Raw genomic sequence first — 20413 nt, 5'->3', positions numbered from 1 at the left:
TATTTTATTATATTTTATTTATTATTTTATTATATTTTATTTATTATTTTATTATATTTTATTTATTATTTTATTATATTTTATCTATTATCTTATTATATTTTATTTATTATTTTATTATATTTTATTTATTATTTTATTATATTTTATTTATTATTTTATTATATTTTATTTATTATTTTATTATATTTTATTTATTATTTTATTATATTTTATTTATTATTTTATTATATTTCATTTATTATTTTATTATATTTCATTTATTATTTTATTATATTTTATCTATTATTTTATTATATTTTTTTTATTATTTTATTATATTTTATTAATTATTTTATTATATTTTATTTATTATTTTATTATATTTTATTTATTATTTTATCATATTTTATTTATTATTTTATTATATTTTATTTATTATTTTATTATATTTTATTTATTATTTTATTATATTTTATTTATTATTTTATTATATTTTATTTATTATTTTATTATATTTTATTTATTATTTTATTATATTTTATTTATTATTTTATCATATTTTATTTATTATTTTATTATATTTCATTTATTATTTTATTATATTTTATTTATTATTTTATTATATTTTATTTATTATTTTATTATATTTTATTTATTATTTTATCATATTTTATTTACTATTTTATTATATTTTATTTATTATTTTATTATATTTTATTTATTATTTTATTATATTTCATTTATTATTTTATTATATTTTATCTATTATTTTCTTTATTATTTTATTATATTTTATTTATTATTTTATCATATTTTATTTATTATTTTATTATATTTTATTTATTATTTTATTATATTTTATTTATTATTTTCTTATATTTTATTTATTATTTTATTATATTTTATTTATTATTTTATTATATTTTATTTATTATTTTATTATATTTTATTTATTATTTTATCATATTTTATTTATTATTTTATTATATTTCATTTATTATTTTATTATATTTCATTTATTATTTTATCATATTTTATTTATTATTTTATTATATTTCATTTATTATTTTATCATATTTTATTTATTATTTTATTATATTTTATTTATTATTTTATTATATTTTATTTATTATTTTATCATATTTTATTTATTATTTTATTATATTTCATTTATTATTTTATTATATTTCATTTATTATTTTATTATATTTCATTTATTATTTTATTATATTTTATCTATTATTTTCTTTATTATTTTATTATATTTTATTTGTCATTTTATTGTATTTTATTTATTTTTTTATTGTATTTTATTTATTATCTTATTATATTTTATCAATAATTTTATTATATTTTATCTATTATTTTATTATATTTTATTTATTATTTTATTATATTTTATTTATTATTTTATTATATTTTATTTATTATTTTCTTATATTTTATCTATTATTTTATTATATTTTATTTATTATTTTATTATATTTTATTTATTATTTTATTATATTTTATTTATTATTTTATTATATTTTATCTATTATTTTATTATATTTTATTTATTATTTTCTTATATTTTATTTATTATTTTATTATATTTTATTTATTATTTTATTATATTTTATTTATTATTTTATTATATTTTATCTATTATTTTATTATATTTCATTTATTATTTTATTATATTTTATTTATTATTTTATTATATTTTATTTATTATTTTATTATATTTTATCTATTATTTTATTATATTGTATTTATTATTTTATTATATTTTATTTAATGTTTTATTATATTTTATTTATTATTTATTATATTTTATTTGTTATTTTATTATATTTTATCAATTATTTTATTATATTTTATTTATTATTTTATTATATTTTATTTATTATTTTATTATATTTTATCTATTATTTTATTATATTTTATTTATTATTTTCTTATATTTTATCTATTATTTATTCTATTTTATTTATTATTTTATTATATTTTATTTATTTTTTATTATATTTTATTTATTATTTTATTATATTTTATCTATTATTTTATTATATTTCATTTATTATTTTATTATATTTTATTTATTATTTTATTATATTTTATTTATTATTTTATTCTATTTTATTTATTATTTTATTATATTTTATTTATTTTTTTATTATATGTTATTTATTATTTTATTATATTTTATTTATTATTTTATTATATTTTATTTATTATTTTATTATATTTTATTTATTATTTTATTATATTTTACCTATTATTTGATTATATTTAATTTGTTATCTTATTATATTTTATTTATTATTTTATTATATTTTATTTATTATCTTATTATATTTTATTTATTATTTTATTATATTTTATTTATTTTTTTATTATATTTTATTTATTATTTTATTATATTTTATTTATTATTTTATTATATTTTATTTATTATTTTATTATATTTGTTTATTATTTTATTATATTTTTTATTTTATTTTATTATATTTTATTTATTATTTTATTATATTTTATTTATTATTTTATTATATTTGTTTATTATTTTATTATATTTTATTTATTATTTTATTGTATTTTATTTATTATTTTATTATATTTTATTTATTATTTTATTGTATTTTATTTATTATTTTATTATATTTTATTTTTTATTTTATTATATTACATTTAATATTTTATTATATTTTATTGGTTATTTTTAATATTTTATTTATTATTTTATTATATTTTATCTATTATTTTATTATATTTTATCTATTATTTTATTATATTTTGTTTATTATTTTATTATAGTTTATTTATTATTTTATTATATTTTATTTATTATTTTATTATATTTTATTTATTATTTTATTTATTATTTTATTATATTTTATCTATTATTTTATTTATTATCTTTATTTTATTATATTTTTATCTATTATTTTATTATATTTTATTCATTATCTTTTTATATTTTATTTATTATTTTATTATATTTTATTTATTATTTTATTATATTTTTTTAATATTTTATTATATTTTATTTAATATTTTATTATATTTTATTTATTATTTTATTATATTTTATTTATTGCAGACTATCATTCTCAGCTTAATGCTGCAATTTTTTAAGTTATAAATTTATTATATTTTTTACTAGAATATCTTGTCCTTTTCTTTTCCAGTTTTAACAACTAGTCCTTTACTTTTCCATGTTTAAGCTTAACCATATTACTTTTCATGCATTTTCTATTGTAATAAGATTATATAATCAACTCTTAATGCTGCAAAATTGTAAGTTATAAATTTATTATATTTTTTACTAGAATACCTTGTCCTTTTCTTTGTCAGTTTTAAAAACGAGTCCTTTACTTTTCCATGTTTAAGCTTAACCATATTACTTTTCATGCTCGCAATTTTCTGTTGTAATAACATTATATAATCAATTCTTAATGCTGCAATATTTTAAGTTATAAATTTATTATATTTTTTACTAGAATACCTTGTCCTTTTCTGTTCCAGTTTTAACAACGAGTCCTTTACTTTTCCATGTTTAAGCTGAGCCATATTACTTTTCATGCTCACATTTTTCTGCTGTAATAACATTATATAAGTTCTTAATTCTGCAATATTTGAAGTTATAAATTTATTATATTTTTAACTAGAATATCTTGTCCTTTTCTTTTCCACTTTTAACAACTAGTCCTTTACTTTTCCATGTTTAAGCTTAACCATATTACTTTTCATGCATTATTCTATTGTAATAATATTATATAATCAATTCTTAATGCTGCAATATTTTAAGTTATAAATTTATTATATGTTTTACTAGAATACCTTGTCCTTTTCTTTTCCAGTTTTAACAACGAGTCCTTTACTTTTCCATGTTTAAGCTTAACTATATTACTTTTCATGCTCGCATTTTTCTGGTGTAATAACATTATATAATCAATTCTTAATTAATACTGCAATATTTTAAGTTATAAATTTATGATATATGTACTAGAATATCTTCTCCTTTTCTTTTTCAATTTAAACAACTAGTTTTTTCTTTTTCCATGTTTAAGCTTAACCATCTCCATAATGAATTCCAATTAAATGGTATCTAATCATTACTTGTTTATTAAATTGTGCTAATGTTTGAGATGGAGAAAAGTAAGTAATGGCACTTGTACTGTATATGAACTAAATATAACCCACATTATAATGATCAGTTTATGAGTTTAGAAAAATATACATATACACAGTATGTTTTCTTCTCTCTTTTTTTCTTTCTTTTTTTTCTCTTCTTTTTTCTTGCCAAGTTGTAAAGTTGGAGAAAGAAAAGTAAAGATCCGCGCATTGTCTCTCAGTTGTTGCATTTTGAAATGTCGGTACGGTGCGTTGGCTATGCGAGATTAACGTCAGGTGCGTGAGTTCCGTTATACAAGCGTTGGTTTAATTTGAATAAAATAAAATGCGTATCAGGTGTGTTTGAAAGCCAAATTACAACGCAATTTTAAAAAAATAAACAAATATTTTACATGTTTGAAATTTATAATTTAAATATCTTTCGGAGTTAAACTCCATCCTCAGTATTTTGTACATTTCTTTTCCCTGCGACCTCTTTCTCACAGAAGAGATGTTGCGAGTCTGTCTCTGTTTTAGCATTATTTTCATGGCAAGTGCTCGTCTGAGCTCCAATCTATGTTCCTCCCTCGCCAAACTTTCATGATAAACACTCATCTAGCTGAAACAACAATCAATAATTCCCCCCATTCTTTATCTGTGCCTAAACCTAAACATAGATTCCATGAACAAAGCTTCATTCTTAGAAGTGCACGCCTGTGGAACTGTCTTCTGTTTTCCTGCTTTCTAGCCGACTATAATATGGATGTCTTCAAGTCTAACGTAAACAAATTCTTGATAAGCCGTTCCACTTAAGTTAACAAATTTATTTATAGCTTTGTATTTCAGTTGCTTTTTTCTAAGAATCTGCAGCTGCTTTTGTTTTTGCCCTCGTTCTCCCCAAACAAGGCGGATTACCATTTTTTTTTTTTTTTTTGCATAAGTGGCACCACTTATCAAGGCCCAGAGGCCACTCGAGGATAAAGGTTAAAGAGTGTACATTAGCCAATGGGACAATATCATAGGAATCGTTAGTAGTGGAAATTTGGTAAATTGGAGTATTTAAGGGGAACAACTCACCAAGAACTTGTTTACGTTGGACTTGAAGACGACCATATTTTAATCAGCTGGAAAGCAGACAAATGAAAGACAGTTCCACAGGCGTGCAGTTCTAAGAAAAGAACTTTGTTCAAGGAATGTACGTTTAGGTTTAGGCACAGATAAAGAGTGGGGAAAATTATTGATAGTTGTTTCAGATAGACGAGTGAGTGTTTCTCGTGAAAGTCTGGTGAGGAGGATGATGGATTGTAGCTCAGACGAGCACTTGCCATGAAAATAATGACAAGCAGAGACAGGCTCGCAATCAATGGCGTAGAAAGGGAGAGGCAGGGGGGGTAGGTTCACCCTGGCCGGCACGTGCCAAGAAGCGGCATTTTGAGAGGGTAAAAAAAAAATAAATAAAAATAAATGAAAGGTAACAAAAAAATCTGAAATTTTATGCCGAAAAGGTTGTAAAACATCGGGACTTTTAGAGAGATGGACGTAATAGGCTACTATTTGGGACCATATTTATAAGGACATTATATAAAGAGTTTGTATTTATTTGCTTCCCCACTGAGCAAATTAGGCACAAGGCCGTTTTTTAATGTGGAGAGATTGGGGAAATAGGGTCCAGCTCCCCGGGGAGTAGGGGAGCTGGATTATGACAATTGGTATGAAGGGTTTCCTCTACATTGGCCAATAACTGATTGCTACAAGAGCAACGGTCTTATATGTGGGGTTGCCCCCACATATGGTCTTTGATTGAACTTTGGTGCCCAGGCCCCGTAGGTCCGAGCCGGGCGAGTTGGACATTATATAACGAGTTGGACGGTAAGATGTCTGTTCACATTACATTTAAATTTCTGCATGTTAGTACAGCCAGGGAAGCGGGAGACTCTGAAGTTTTTGATAAAGTGCCAAAACATATTTATAGTTTGATTGACCCTACCGTTTCTCCTTCACTGCAACCTCTCTCTCACAGACGTGATGTTGCTAGTCTCAGTCTTTTCTACAAATGCTATTATTCAAAATTCTTTCTCACACATTAGGCTATTCTCTATCTCTACAAATCTGCTATCTGACCATGTATGGAGTATTGTTGTCATATTTCGATTGTTGAATCTCTGTCCCAATTAAGGGTTTTTGATAAAGTGCAGGAACGTATCTGCAATTTGATTGACCCTTACCCTTTCTTCTTCGCTGCAACCTCTCTCTCACAGACGTGATGTTGCTAGTCTCAGTATTTTCTACAAACACTTTCTACTGTACACTCTTTAACCCTTATCCTTGAGTGGCCTCTTGGCCTTGATAACGTGTTGATACCTATGAAAAAAAAAAAAAAGAAAAAGTCCAATGTGAACAAGTTCTAATTGAATCGTCCCCCTAAGTAATCCAAGTTACAAAATTCCCACTGTTTACTATGCTAAATCACAATGACTAATGTATACCTATTAACCCTTAACAGACGTGATGTTGCTAGTGTCAGTCTTTTCTACAAATGCTATTATTCAAAATTCTTTCTCACACGTTAGGCTATTCTCTATCTCTACAAATCTGCTATCTGACCATGTATGGAGTATTGTTGTCATATTTCGATTGTTGAATCTCTGTCCCAATTAAGGGTTTTTGATAAAGTGCAGGAACGTATCTGCAATTTGATTGACCCTTACCCTTTCTTCTTCGCTGTAACCTCCTTCTTACAGACGTGATGTTGCTAGTCTCAGTCTTTTCGACAAACACTACTATGGCATGTGTTCTTCAGAATTATCTTATTCTCCCCAAACAATGTGAATTACCATCTGGACGTAATGAGTTACTATTTGGGACCAGAAACGTATCTACAATTTGATTAGCCCTACCCTTTTTTATTTTCTGCAGCCTCTCTCTCACAGACGTGATGTTGCTAGTCTCAGTCTTTTCTCAGTGTTTCTCTATCGCTCTAAATATTTTCTCACACTCAAAGCGGCAGGATTGTCTTAAAGACGTGATGTTGCTAGTCTCAGTCTTTTCTACAAACACTTTCTACTGTACACTCTTTAATCCTTATCCTTGAGTGGTCTCTTGGCCTTGATAATGTGTTGATACCTATGAAAAAAAAAAAAAAAAAAAAAAAGAAAAAGTCCAATGTGAACAAGTTCTAATTGAATCGTCCCCCTAAGTAATCCAAGTTACAAAATTCCCACTGTTTACTATGCTAAAATCACAATGACTAATGTATACCTATTAACCCTTATCCTTGAGTGGCCTCTGGGCCTTGATAAGTGGTGACACCCATGTAAAAAAAAAAAAAAAAAAAAAAAAAAAAACACTATTATGGCATGTGTTCTTCAGAATTATCTTATTCTCCCCAAACTATGTTGATACCTTGCAGTTTCGTATTTCAGTTGCTTTTTTCTGAGAACTGTAGGTTCTTTTGTTTTTACTCTTAATCTCCCCAAACAACGTGAATTACCATCTGGACGTAATGAGCTACTATTTGGGACCATATCTACAGGGACATTATATAAGGAGTTGGACAGCAAGATGTCTGTTCACATTACATTTAAATTTCTGCATGTAAGTAGAGTTAGGAAAACAAGAGATTGGGAAGTTCTTGATAAAGTGCGGAAACGTATCTATAACTTGATTAGCCGTACCCTTTTTTATTTTCTGCAACCTCTCTCTCACAGACGTGATGTTGCTAGTCTCAGTCTTTTCCACAAACACTATTATGGCAAGTGTTCTTCAGAATTGTCTGATCTATTCCCTGCTTCCTTTGTTCCAGCTTGTTAACTCGTTGGTCTATGTTGATACCTTACAGTTTCGTATTTTGTACTGACCTCCCCACCCTTTTTTCTCCACTGTAACCTCTATCTCTCTCACAGACGTGATGTTGCTAGTCTCAGTCTTTTCTATAAATATTATTATGGTATGGTGTGTGTTCCTCAGAATTGTGTGAACTATCACCTGCTTCCTTTGTTCCAGCTCGTTAAGTCTAGTGGTCTTCATCAATTTGCTATTTTAATACCTCATTCTAATACAGCTTCCTATTCCAGTAGCTTCGTTCGAAGAACCAAAGGCTTGTGGAACTCTCTTTTTGCTGACTGTTTTCCTCCTATCTATAGGGGTGGCCTTTTCAAGACTATGTCCTATAGTCATCTCCTGTCTTTGCGAGAATCATCTTTCATACTTTTTTTTCCTTGCAAAGGAATCACCATGTATATCAAGGCTCGGAGGCCACTCGAGGATAAGGTCTAATGAGTGCACAGTAGTCAATGGGACAATATCATTGTAATCGTTAGTAATGTAAATTTTGGTAAGGGGAACGGCTCATCAAGAACTTGTTCACATTGGACTTGAATACAACCATATTATAGTCAGCTGGAAAGCAGGGAAGACAATTCCAAAGACGTGCAGTATAAGAAAAAAACTTTGTTCATGGAATCTACGTTCAGGTTTAGGCACAGATAATGAGTTGGGGAAATTATTGATAGTGTTTTCAGCTAGACGAGTGTTTCTCGTAAAAGTTTGACGAGGGAGGACTATAGGTTGAAGCTCAGACGAGCACTTGCCATGAAAATAACGATAAAGCAGAGATAGGCACACAATGTCTCTTTTGTGGGAAAGAGTTTTCAGGAAAGAGAAAAGGGCATCCCCCACTGTTCATTCTAGCAGCTTCTATCCAGATGTGGACGTACCTGGCTCTTATATAGATAGAGAATTGCATCAGCAGTGAGATATCTACTGAAACAGTAGAATGATCCCACCATTGTTAGCTCTTTATATCAAGTGGCTTCATGCCTTGTCTGGAGTAATTTCTATGAATAAAAAAACTTTAATGGTTTCACCAACCGAGCATACTTTCTGGATTCGAGTTCTCATCAATTGTCTTAGACTTCATACATAACCCCTCTCATCCTATGTTGCAGAAGAGATGTTGCTAGACTGTCTTTGCTTTATCGTTATTTTCATAGCAAGTGCTGTTCTGAGCTCCAATCTATGCCCCCTACCCCCTCGCCTTTTTCGTTTCCGTGATTTCCAGCGTCTAAACTCCAATCTCTGGTCCCCCCTCGCCAATCTTTCACGAAAAACACCCGTCTAGCTAAATCCACTGTCAAAAATTTCCCCCACTCTATATCTGTGCCTAAATCAAAACGCAGATTCCATGAACAAAGCTTCTTTCTTAGAACTGCACGCCTGTGGAACTCTGTTCCGTCTGCCTGCTTCCCTCCGGACTACAACTTGGATGTCTTCAAGTTCAATGTTAACAAATTCCTAATGAACCGCCCCCTTAAGTAAACATTTCAGCAAATCTCCTCACTAACGTAATGTACTTGCAATAACCCTTATCCCTGAGTGGCTTCCGGGCCTTGATAAGTGGTGATCACTGTGTAAAAAAAAAAAAAAAAAAAAAAAAAAAAAGGCGACTACAGTTTGGTCGTCTCCAAGTCCAACATAAACAAGTTCTTGACGAGCCGTCCCCTTAGGTAATCCAATTTACCAAGTTTTCACTTCTAATTATTACTACGATGTTGTCCCATTGGCTACTGTACCCTTATCCTCGAGCGGCCTTCAGGCCTTGATAAGTGGTGACTCCTACGTAAAAAAAAAAAAAGGCTTAGTGGCTATTTCATCTGAATATTCCATCAAAGGGAGGTAATCAACAGTAAAATAAAAATCACTCATATCATTTGTCATCCTTTTTTACATCTACAGATGCAACATCAAAATCAGGCTCTCATGTCTATGACAAACTAGACTACCCGTGACCCGTTGGGTCAGTATGTTATTGTTATATAGGGGTCTTATTATAAGCGCAGTCTTAGAAGAGAGATGTGTTGTAAGAGTTCTAGAGAGGGATGTTGTGAGAGGGTCTTATTACAAGTGATGCTTAGAAAGTCTTTTATTAAAAGCACAGTCTTAGAGTCTTATTAGTCTTAGAGAGAGAGTTTATAATGAATGTTGTTGTTTCTGTTATGACGATTCATATATATTAAAGTTGTTCTTACTTAGATGTGTTGATGGAAGAAAGCTCTTAGAGTGAGGAGATAGTGTTCAGACAGTCTTAGTGTTGATATGAGATGTAGAGCTCACATTGTCGATATGAGATGTCGAGACGTGTATGAAAAGACATTTTATAACACTGGACATATAGACATATAATAACAATTCAATTTACCTTTTTGTAGAATCACAACAGAAGACGACGTTTTACCAAAAACACATGATGGGTTTATTTCTTCACACGACCGGCCGTGGTTTTCTCATCAAGAATTCATTCTAAGTTTCAAAGTGACCGTCTCGCTTCCTAGACGTTCGAATTCCAAACTCCAGACTCTCTCTGAGTTTCTCACTGACTAACTAACTAACTAACTAACTCTCACTTCCTATATTGAGACATCCATGCATGTCCGGCCACGTGAGCAAAATTCACGTGCCACCAACATGCGCGACTTACACGTTTCCGACATTATGATTTCCCAATAACCTATTTTTTCTTTGATGTTTTCACAAAGGAATTCAACCTACATATCTACTTCATTTAACCCATATTTTATTATCCACATTCTTTCTAACAATTGAATAGTTTATTTATTATTTATTTCATCAGAATTAACAATTTACTGGACATTCCATTTAAACCTATTGTTCTTTAAAACTTATATCCAAGGTTCGATTTCTGCTTTCTCTCATTTTATTTTAATTTTAAGTACTCTATCTATTTTTATACTTACATGAAAAGGGGACAGCCCTTATGATGTAACATTATGAACATTATGTTAGCTATGGAATTCATGCATAAGCGTGACACTTGTGATGTAAAGAAAATGGGTTTTTTTTTTTGACATAACAGAAACATTTCTATGAAAGTATATTAAAATGAAAAAAGAATATAGATAGATTTCTATGAGTCGTTCTGTTTATTATAATTGATGATTTTTGAAAAAAAAAAATACAGTTACTGAATTATAAGTCATTGGCCATACTTATCAGTAAATGTGCACTGAACAGATACCATAATACTTATTATAGTTAAATACAAATTTTGATATATCTGCTTCTTTTTTTTTTACATCGTTCATTTCTGTATTACGTTTAAATAATAATTTCGAAATAATAACATTAATATTTCAGGTCAAAATCTGCAAAAGAAGCGATTTGTGTTTATTTGTTTACGTTGTTATGGGTTAATGTTTATGCGCGCATGCGCAACCGGATGTCGTAAACCGGAACATTGTATCGTTACAAGGTCATTTGAGTTTTATAATTATATAGATAACTGTTTATTTTTTAATATCTTGATTAAACTGTACAAGTACCTGTTGGCCATCCGTACCTTTAAATTTGTCTGACGTCACTTCCGTCAAATGGCTTTGTAAACAAATAAGTGCCAATTTTAACAAAAGCCGGCAATAGTGATAATGTAGTATCAATATTATTGTCATGCCATGTTACTCCCAAGGATTACCAATTTTTTTTTTTGTAGTGGGAGAGGGAGGTCGTGTTTCTTTTGTCGTCTCAAGACCATCCTTCCAGGCATTATTCCTCCTTTTTTTTTGTGGACGTAATAAAATTCCGAACAATAATTACGTTTACTTTCTTTTAAAAAATTGTTTATTATTTATTTTTGTTGTTTTTGTTTTTACAGAAAAAAAAAATCATTCCAATAAATGTCCATTGTTTTTATTTTATTTTTACATGAATAAAAATTTTATGAAAATTGTGTATTTTTTATTTCTATGCTTTATCAAAATTAATTTAGGTAAAACTTTTTGGCAGTCTTGCACTTCCGGCAGACTCGAAAGTAAGTTCGACAACTCTATAAGGGTCACCACATCAGTATTTTACACCGTCAAATCATGTGTTATTTTGTAAAGAAAATTATATTGAACGAATTTGATTAAATAAAGTAAACGAACAAAATATACATTTTTATATATTTACTAGACTACCCGTGACCCGTTGGGTCAGTATGTTATATTAGCTATGGAATTCATGTATTATGACACTTGTGATGTAAAGAAAATGGGTTTTTTTTTTGACATAACAGAAACATTTCTATGAAAGTATATTAAAATGAAAAAAGAATATAGATAGATTTCTATGAGTCGTTCTGTTTATTATAATTTATTATTTTTGAAAAAAAAAAATACAGTTACTGAATTATAAGTCGTTGGCCATACTTATCGGTAAATGTGCACTGAACAGATACCATAATACTTATTATAGTTAAATTAAAATTTTAATATATCTGCTTTTTTTTTTTTTTTTACATCGTTCATTTCTGTATTATGTTTAAGTTATTTTAAACCCCACTCTTCCATGCTACATAAATACGTAAATAATAATTTCGAAATAATAACGTTAATATTTCAGTGTACAGGTCAAAATCTGCAAAAGAAGCAATTTGTATGTGCGCATGCGCAACCGGATGTCGTAAACTGGAAAGTGGGTTACATACATCGTTACAAGGTCATTTAACATTTTGCTTTTTTTTTTTTTTTTTTACGCAACGTTATGATTTCATCGGCTACACTCGGCATAATCCGGCTGTTCACATCATGCTTCGGGGAAAGCCGAGCAAACACTGAATTACGTCTGATTCAAAGCATGCACTAGTACTGAAATGTTTTCCCCATTTCTTGGTTCAATGAACCTGTTACCTCAACTGTTCTACATCTACTAGGGACATTCCAGTCCATATCACCCAGTCCTGACCCCCCCCCCTCAGATGTTTTTCTTATGAACACCTCATAAAATTTAGATAAAAACTAAGAGAAATCTGCTATATTTGAATAGAAGAACTCATTTTTTTTCAGAGGGTTGATTTTGGTCCAGAAATAAGAAATCGGTGCACTGCAACAGCATATTTTGGAACCTGGACGTTTTTAGAAAACTTGCAGTTTTTGGGCTAAAAATAATCCTCTTGGGCCTAAATTTCATCACTATGACTTTTGGATTGCTCACCCCCCTTTTTTTTTTTTTTTTTTTAAACTATTTGCTTCTTTTTCTCCACACAGTTAATAAAAATTAAAAATTAGGTTACGTTTTTCTTTTCTTTTTTTTTATATTTCTACATTCGTTAGGAAATAGACCGAACATAAGAAAGAAAAATATTAAATCATATTGTGGACACGTTTTACATTCGTTAGGAAAGAGGTCGAACATGAGATTGAGTTTTATAATTTACTAGCGAGGGGTACCCAGCGTTGCCCGGGTGTTTGGAGGTGTGTGTGTGGGGGGGGGGGGGGTAAAAAAAAAAAAAAGTAAGTATGAGGATCGAACCCGAACCGTTGAGGCAAAGTTGTAAATTAAAGTGTGAAAAAAAAAAAAACCATGCGACGTTAACCATTGCCCCACTGCGAGATGCTAACGGAAACACGTTTGAATTTATTTAATTACTTAGATTTAGCAGGTCCCCGTTTTAATGAGTTAATGAGGTCAAGTTTGACTGCGGGATTGTATTCATTTACTGCTGAACGCTTTATTCTTTTTTTTTCCCCCCAAGATGCTATAGGAAAAAGACTAACCCACATGCGGCGAGCGACAAATGTTGAATATTTATCTTCCCGAAACCGAGCAAATTAAATAGACAGGCGAGCTTTGTTGTTAGCTCTGAGATATTATGATTTATATGTGATATAAAAAGTTTTAAAAAGTTGTGAACCGACTGACCGCTTCTCTGAAAAAAGCCTTTTGTTGACATACAGAAAAAGCAAACACATATACATACATTTTCGCTTTTATATTTATAGATATAGATTTTCGGGGTGGGGTGGGAGGGGCTACCGACTTTGCCCGGTTATAAAATACACTTAAATATGATATTTTGATTTATCCAGATTTCGTATATATTTTTATAGAGTCGTGATTATTTTTTTTTTTTTAGATTAATTTTATTTATTGCGGACTATTATTATTATCCTCATCTTTTCTGAGTTGTTTCACGACGTTTCGACCAACTATTCTTCTGGCCTTCATCAGGTGGTAACCGTGACGGACAGGAACTCTGAATCTCCTGACTGCCTTCCGTAGTTGTTGTCGTCTCACCACGTTTTGGCCAAGTAAACCTCTGGCACGCTTTGGGTAGGATTGAAACCGCTATCTTCAGACAATGTAGAGATTCAACGTCTCTATCAAGGGCCCCGAGGGGCGATCAAAGTTGGATTCTTTGATCTTATAAATCCACGTTTATTTATTTGATCTTCTATAGTTGGGTCTGTACCGATTGGTATATATATATATATATATATATATATATATTATTCCTTAATTGGAATTCATTTTTGAGATGAGCATTATATATATTAATTTTTATTTATTTCGGACTACTATTCTCATTTTTATTAGTTGTTTTTTTATCTTTTATTGGTTTGTTTATTCACAACGTTTCGGCCAAAAATAAATTAATATATAATGCTCATCTCAAAAATGAATTCCAATTAAGGAATAATATATATATATCCTAACGATTACTACAATATTATTCCATTGACTACCATACACTCATTAACCCTTATCCTCGAGTGGCCTCCAGACCTTGATAAGTGGTGACTCCTATTTTTGGTATCTAATGGGATATGCTCACTGAAAGTTGGGAGATTCTATTGATAAATGCTGCCGATTAGAACTGACGAATCAAATTAATTCACGTTCTGTTATCAACCAATCAGAAACCAATTCTCACCTGGAACCGTAGAGATTCAACGTCTCTATCAACTGCGCCACGGGCTCTGAAAGGCGATCAAGGTTGAATTTTTTGGTCTTATAAATTCATTAATTATCTGATCTTCCATGGTCGGGTGCGTACCTAATGGTTAATATTATTTTAATTGGAATTCATTATTGAGATGAGTATTATTTATTAATTTTATTTTTTTTGCGAACTATTATTCTCATTTTATCAACTGCACCACGGGCCCCGAAGGACAATCAAGGTTGTTCCTTTATTATCTGATCTTCCATAGTCGGGTCCGTCCCGAACGGTCTATATCATTTAATTGCAATTCATTGAGATGAGCATTATTTATTAATTTTATTTTTTATTGCAGACTATTATCTCACTACTGATGCAATTCTCTATCTATATAAAAGCCAAGTACGTCCAAGGATGGAATACTGTTGCCATATCTGGGCAGGAGCTGCAAAAAACAGCCTATCCTGCCTTGACAGAGTACAAAATAGACTTTGTGGCTTAGTGGGGGATGTCCTTTTCTCTACCCTGCAACCTCTCTCCCACAGAAGAGACGTTGCGAGCCTATCCTTGTTTTATTGTTATTTCCATGGCAGGTGCTCATCTGAACTCCAATCTCTAGTCTCCCCTCGCCAATCTTTCACGAAAAACACCCGTCTAGCTGAATCCACTGTGAAAAATTTCCCCCCACTCTATATCTGTGCCTAAATCAAAACGTGGATTCCATGAACAAAGCTTCTTTCTTAGAACTGCATGCCTGTGGAACTCTGTTCCGTCTGCCTGCTTCCCACCGGACTACAACTTGGATGTCTTCAAGTCCAATGTTAACAAATTCCTAATGAACCGCCCCCTTAAGTAAACACTTCAGCAAATCTCCACACTAACGTAATGTACTTGCAATAACCCTTATCCCTGAGTGACTTCCGGGCCTTGATAAGTGGTGATCACCGTGTAAAAAAAAAAAAAAAAAAAAGGTCCCTGCTTTCCCAACAGTACTGACGTGCAGAAGTTCAAGTGTAACATGAACCGACATCTTGCCGCCCAAATCCCTACATAGTATCCCAGTAGTTGTTGCCCCTGATAGTAGCCTCCAACACCAAAGTGGCAATTTGCCTTGTTTGGGGTGAAAATGTTATTAAAAAAAAAAAAAAGAAAAAAAAAAAACACACTATGCCTATGGTTTCCTCGATTTACTATTTTTTTTATTTTTTATTTTTACTTTTTTTATTTATATTCACCCCTAAGTGTGTCGTCACTTGGACATAAGGGGCTACTATTTGGGACCATGCCTAAGAAAGATTAACAAGATGTTTGTTTACGTTACGATTAAACTTCTGCATATCAGTACTGTCAGGGAAGCAGGTAGCAGGAAGGGAATTCCAAAGTCTAGCTATTCACAAGGGAAGAAACTATCAGAGTAGAAAGCTTATTATTAATTTATTTATTGCCAACTATTATTCTCATTTTTTCTTAGTTGTTTCACATTCCTCTGCCTTTTTTTCAGGTGTTAACCGCGACGGATAGGAACTCTGAATCTCCTGACTGCATTCGCTGCAATTACTGTCTTCCGTAGATGTTATCGCCTGACCACGTTTTGGCCAAGTAAAAAAAAATAAAAATAAAAAATTTTTTTTCTATTGTTTTAACAGCCTTTGTCAACCACTCGTTTATCCTTATATGGACATGGATTCATTGTGTGAGATGATTATCTTTTTTATGATTATACTATTAAGAACATAATATACAAGATGTGTGTGTGTGTGTGTGTGTGTGTATATTTTGTGAGCGTGTGTGTGTGAGTCTATGTGTATGTGTATATATGTGTGTGTGAGTGAGTGTGTGTGAATATGAATGTGTGTTTATGTGAGTTAGTGAATGTGTGTAAGTGTGTGTGTGTATGCGAGTATGTGTGTGTGTATGCGAGTATGTGTGTGTGTATGCGAGTATGTGTGTGTGTATGCGAGTATGTGTGTGAGTGTGAGTGTGTGTGAATGTGTATATGAGTGTGTATGTGTGAGTGAGTGTATATGTATATGAGTGTGTGTAGCACCGAGTATATAACATATCTTTATTTAATTGGAATTCATTGAGATGAGTATTATTTATTAATTTTTGTTTATTGCCGACTATTATCCTCATCTTTTCTTAGTTGTTTAACGACGACGTTTCGACCAACTATTCCTCTGGCCTTCGTCAGGTGGTAACCGCGACGGATAGGAACTCTGAATCTCCTGACTGCATTCGCTGCAATTACTGCCTTCCGTAGATGTTGCCGTCTCACCACGTTTTGGCCAAGTAAAAAAAAAAAAGCCTTTGTCAGCCACTCATTTGACCTTATATGGACATGGGTTCATTGTGTGATGTGATTATCTTTTTTATGATTATACTATTAAGAACATAATATACAAGGTGTGTGTGTGTATATTTTGTGAGTGTATGTGTGAATGTGTGTATGAGTGTGAGTCTATGTGTATGTGTATATATATATATGTGTGTGTGCGCGTGTGAGTGTGTGTGAATATGAATGTGTGTTTATGTGAGTTAGTGAATGTGTGTAAGCGAGTGAGCGTGTGTATGTGTGAGTGAGTGTATTTGTATATGAGCGTGTGTGTGAATGTGTGTATGAGTGTGTGTGGGAGTATATGTGTATGCAAGCGAGTAGGTGTGTGAGAATGTGTATGTGTGTGTGTGTATGCAAGTGAGTATGTGTGTGTATGTAAGTGAATGTGTGTTTTTTTTACTTGGGAGTCACAACTTATCAAGGCCCAAAGGTCATTCAAGGACAAGGGTTATGAATGTAAGGTGGTACTGTAGTAATCATTAATGATGTAAATTGGATTATTTTTTTATTTTTTATTTTTTTTTACAAAGGAATTACCACTTATCAAGGCCTTAAGGCCACTCGAGGATAAGGGTTAATGAATGTAAGGTGTTAGTGTAGTAATCATTAATGGTGCAAATTGGGTAGAATTTGATCGTTTATGCAGACGGCTCAACAAAAACTTGTTCAGACTGGATTTGAATGCTACTATGTTGTATTCAGCCGGGAAGCATACCAGCAGAACAGTGTTCCAAAGGCAGGCAGTTCTGGGAAAGAAGCTTTGTCCATGGAATCTGCATTTACATTTAGGCACAGATAGAGAGTGGGGGAAATCATATGTAGTGGTTTTAGCTAGTCGAGCATTTTTTTTTTTTTGTGAAAAGTTTGGCAAAGGGGGACCATAGAGTTCAGTCGAGCACTTGCCAGGAAAATAACGATGGAACAGAGACACAGGCTCATGACGTCTCTTCTGTGGTAAGGAGGCTGCAGGGAAGAGAAAAAGGCATCATTTACTAGGTTTTGAAGCTACTGTATGTGTGAATGTGTGTGTGTGAGTGTGTGTGAATGTGTGTGTGAGTGTGTGTGAATGTGTGTGTGTGAATGTATGTGTGTGAATGTATGTGTGTGTGTTAATGTGTGTGAATGTGTGTGAATGTGTGTGTGTATGTGTGTGAATGTGTGTGTGTGTGTGAGAATGTGTGTGTGTGTGTGTGTGAATGTGTGTGTGTGTGTGAATGTGTGTGTGTGTGTGTGAATGTGTGTGTGTGAATGTGTGTGTGATGCCGTCGGAACAGAGTAATAATAGTAGGTGATGATGATTACATTCGCACGTCAGTCTGTCTTTTTCTCCAGTGGTATGTTGCCTGCGGAAATAAAAGAAATTAGAAATTAAACATGTTAGTTATATATTTTTTTTTTCTTAATTAATTATAACAGTATTTAATGAAGGCAAAAAATGAAAATAAAAAAATTAAAAAATAATCCCGGGTAACGCTGGGTAGATACAACTAGCAACGAATAAAGCTGAAATCGGTAAAGAAATCGCTTAAAATGTAAGTACACAACAGAGTTATTCCCCTTTTATGTGACTTTCATTTTAATACATGAAGATTGCAACGTCTTGTCAGACAAGTGCCACTCCCCCAGACACTTAAAGTCCATGAGCCCAAATGCCTGAGGGAGTATCTATACAAAGATGATGTTACAGAGTCTTAGCTTTGTACGACAGCCAAGTCTCTCTCTCGGTTCAAAATATTGAGATCCAGCAACAAGCAAGAGCAAGATAGCCAGCAACAAGTTAAACTGTAGACCAGCTTAATGCGGGTACTGGTCTTCCGCTTTATGGTTTTTTAAATCAGAGATTTGCTTCTCTTAGAAAGGTTGCCTTCACCACGGCTTACGGGAGCCCTCTCCACCCCAACACATATATACATACACACAAATATACACGGTGCTAGTTGGCCGTTGACCCCGAAAAAGGGTTCATTCGCCCTTTGAAAGGTCTTGTTTTTTATCCTTCAGGGAGACTAGCCACCCTCCTCACCAAACAAGTCTGGTGGGGGAACCAGTTTAGTTGCCGGTAACCCGACCATGAGGCAGGTAGTACTGGGTTACATGGTACCAGTAGCATATGACATGACCTGACTTTAAAATAAATTTTAATATATAGAGACATATGTTCCTATGACTAGCATTTTAATATATAGAGACATATGTTCCTATGACTAGCATTTTAATATATAGAGACATGTTCCTATGACTAGCATTTTAATATATAGAGACATATGTTCCTATGACTAGCATTTTAATATATAGAGACATATGTTCCTATGACTGCAGCATGTCCCTATGATTATAACTCTTTAATATGTGGGTACATGTCCCTATGATTATAATGTTTTTATACGTGGAGACATATGTGCCTATGATTACAATGTTTTAATGCATGGGGACATATGTCCCTATGACTAGCGTTTTAACAAATGTAATGTGAAACACATATGTCACGATGTTTGCTGTATTTTATTATTTCAATGCTGCTAAGACTAAGCTGCTTTCCTTTTTATAACTACAAGGATGGAATACTGTTGCCATTTATAACTACAAGGATGGAATACTGTTGCCATATCTGGGCAGAAGCCGCCAACCTTTTTTTTTTAATTTTTTTTTTTTTTATTACATTTTCACCCCAAACAAGGCACATTGCCACTTTGGTGTAGGGGGCTACTATCAAGGGCAACAACTACTGGGATACTATGTGTGGATTTGGGCAGCAAGATGTCGGTTCACGTTACACTTGAACTTCTGCATATCAGTACAGTTAGGGAAGCAGGGACCTGGAATGGAATTCCAGAGTCTAGCGGTTCTGGGGAATAAACTACTAGAGTAGAAAGATCTTTTACATCTAGGGATCTCTACTGTGTGGGGGTGGGATTTAGCTGCCTGTCGGGCTTGTCGAAGGTGTTTACGTCGTGGGGGCACAACCTAATACGTCCCGCACTATCAGCTAAGCTTCAACCACTGTCCCATCAACGAAATGTTGCATCCCTCTGCCTATTTTACCAGTATTTTAATGGTGGATGCTCCGACGAACTACAAGCTCTTGTGCCCCTTCGACGTATATATTTCCGGCAAACTCGTCAAGCAGCAAAATCCCACCCCTACAAAGTAGAAATCCCCAGATGTCAGAAAGCCTCCTACTGTAATAGTTTCTTCCCTAGGACTGCTAAACTTTGGAATTCCCTTCCGGGTTCCTGCTTCCCCGACTGTACTGACATGCAGAAGTTCAAGTGTAATGTAAA

The 20413-nt window shown here is 31.2% G+C and overlaps 1 protein-coding gene and 1 long non-coding RNA gene across 3 annotated transcripts in view; one reads left to right on the top strand and one right to left on the bottom strand.

The window, feature by feature from the left end:
- Positions 1–20413, top strand: part of LOC145270611 (uncharacterized) — a 96823-nt gene that overhangs the window by 61187 nt on the left and 15223 nt on the right. The window lies entirely within an intron of this gene.
- LOC145270608 (glutamyl-tRNA(Gln) amidotransferase subunit C, mitochondrial-like) overlaps positions 16210–20413 on the bottom strand; it is a 56864-nt gene continuing 52660 nt past the window's right edge. The window contains exon 5 of the mRNA XM_080126237.1: positions 16210–18475. Within this exon, the coding sequence (XP_079982363.1) occupies positions 18444–18475 (32 nt within the window). The 3' untranslated portion in view covers positions 16210–18443. The remainder of the gene's footprint in view (positions 18476–20413) is intronic.

Source organism: Euprymna scolopes, chromosome 46 (genome assembly GCF_053919585.1).
Source record: "Euprymna scolopes isolate OS-2025 chromosome 46, ASM5391958v1, whole genome shotgun sequence".
Taxonomy (NCBI): domain Eukaryota; kingdom Metazoa; phylum Mollusca; class Cephalopoda; order Sepiida; family Sepiolidae; genus Euprymna; species Euprymna scolopes.
This window is presented reverse-complemented; position numbering and strand designations above follow the sequence as displayed.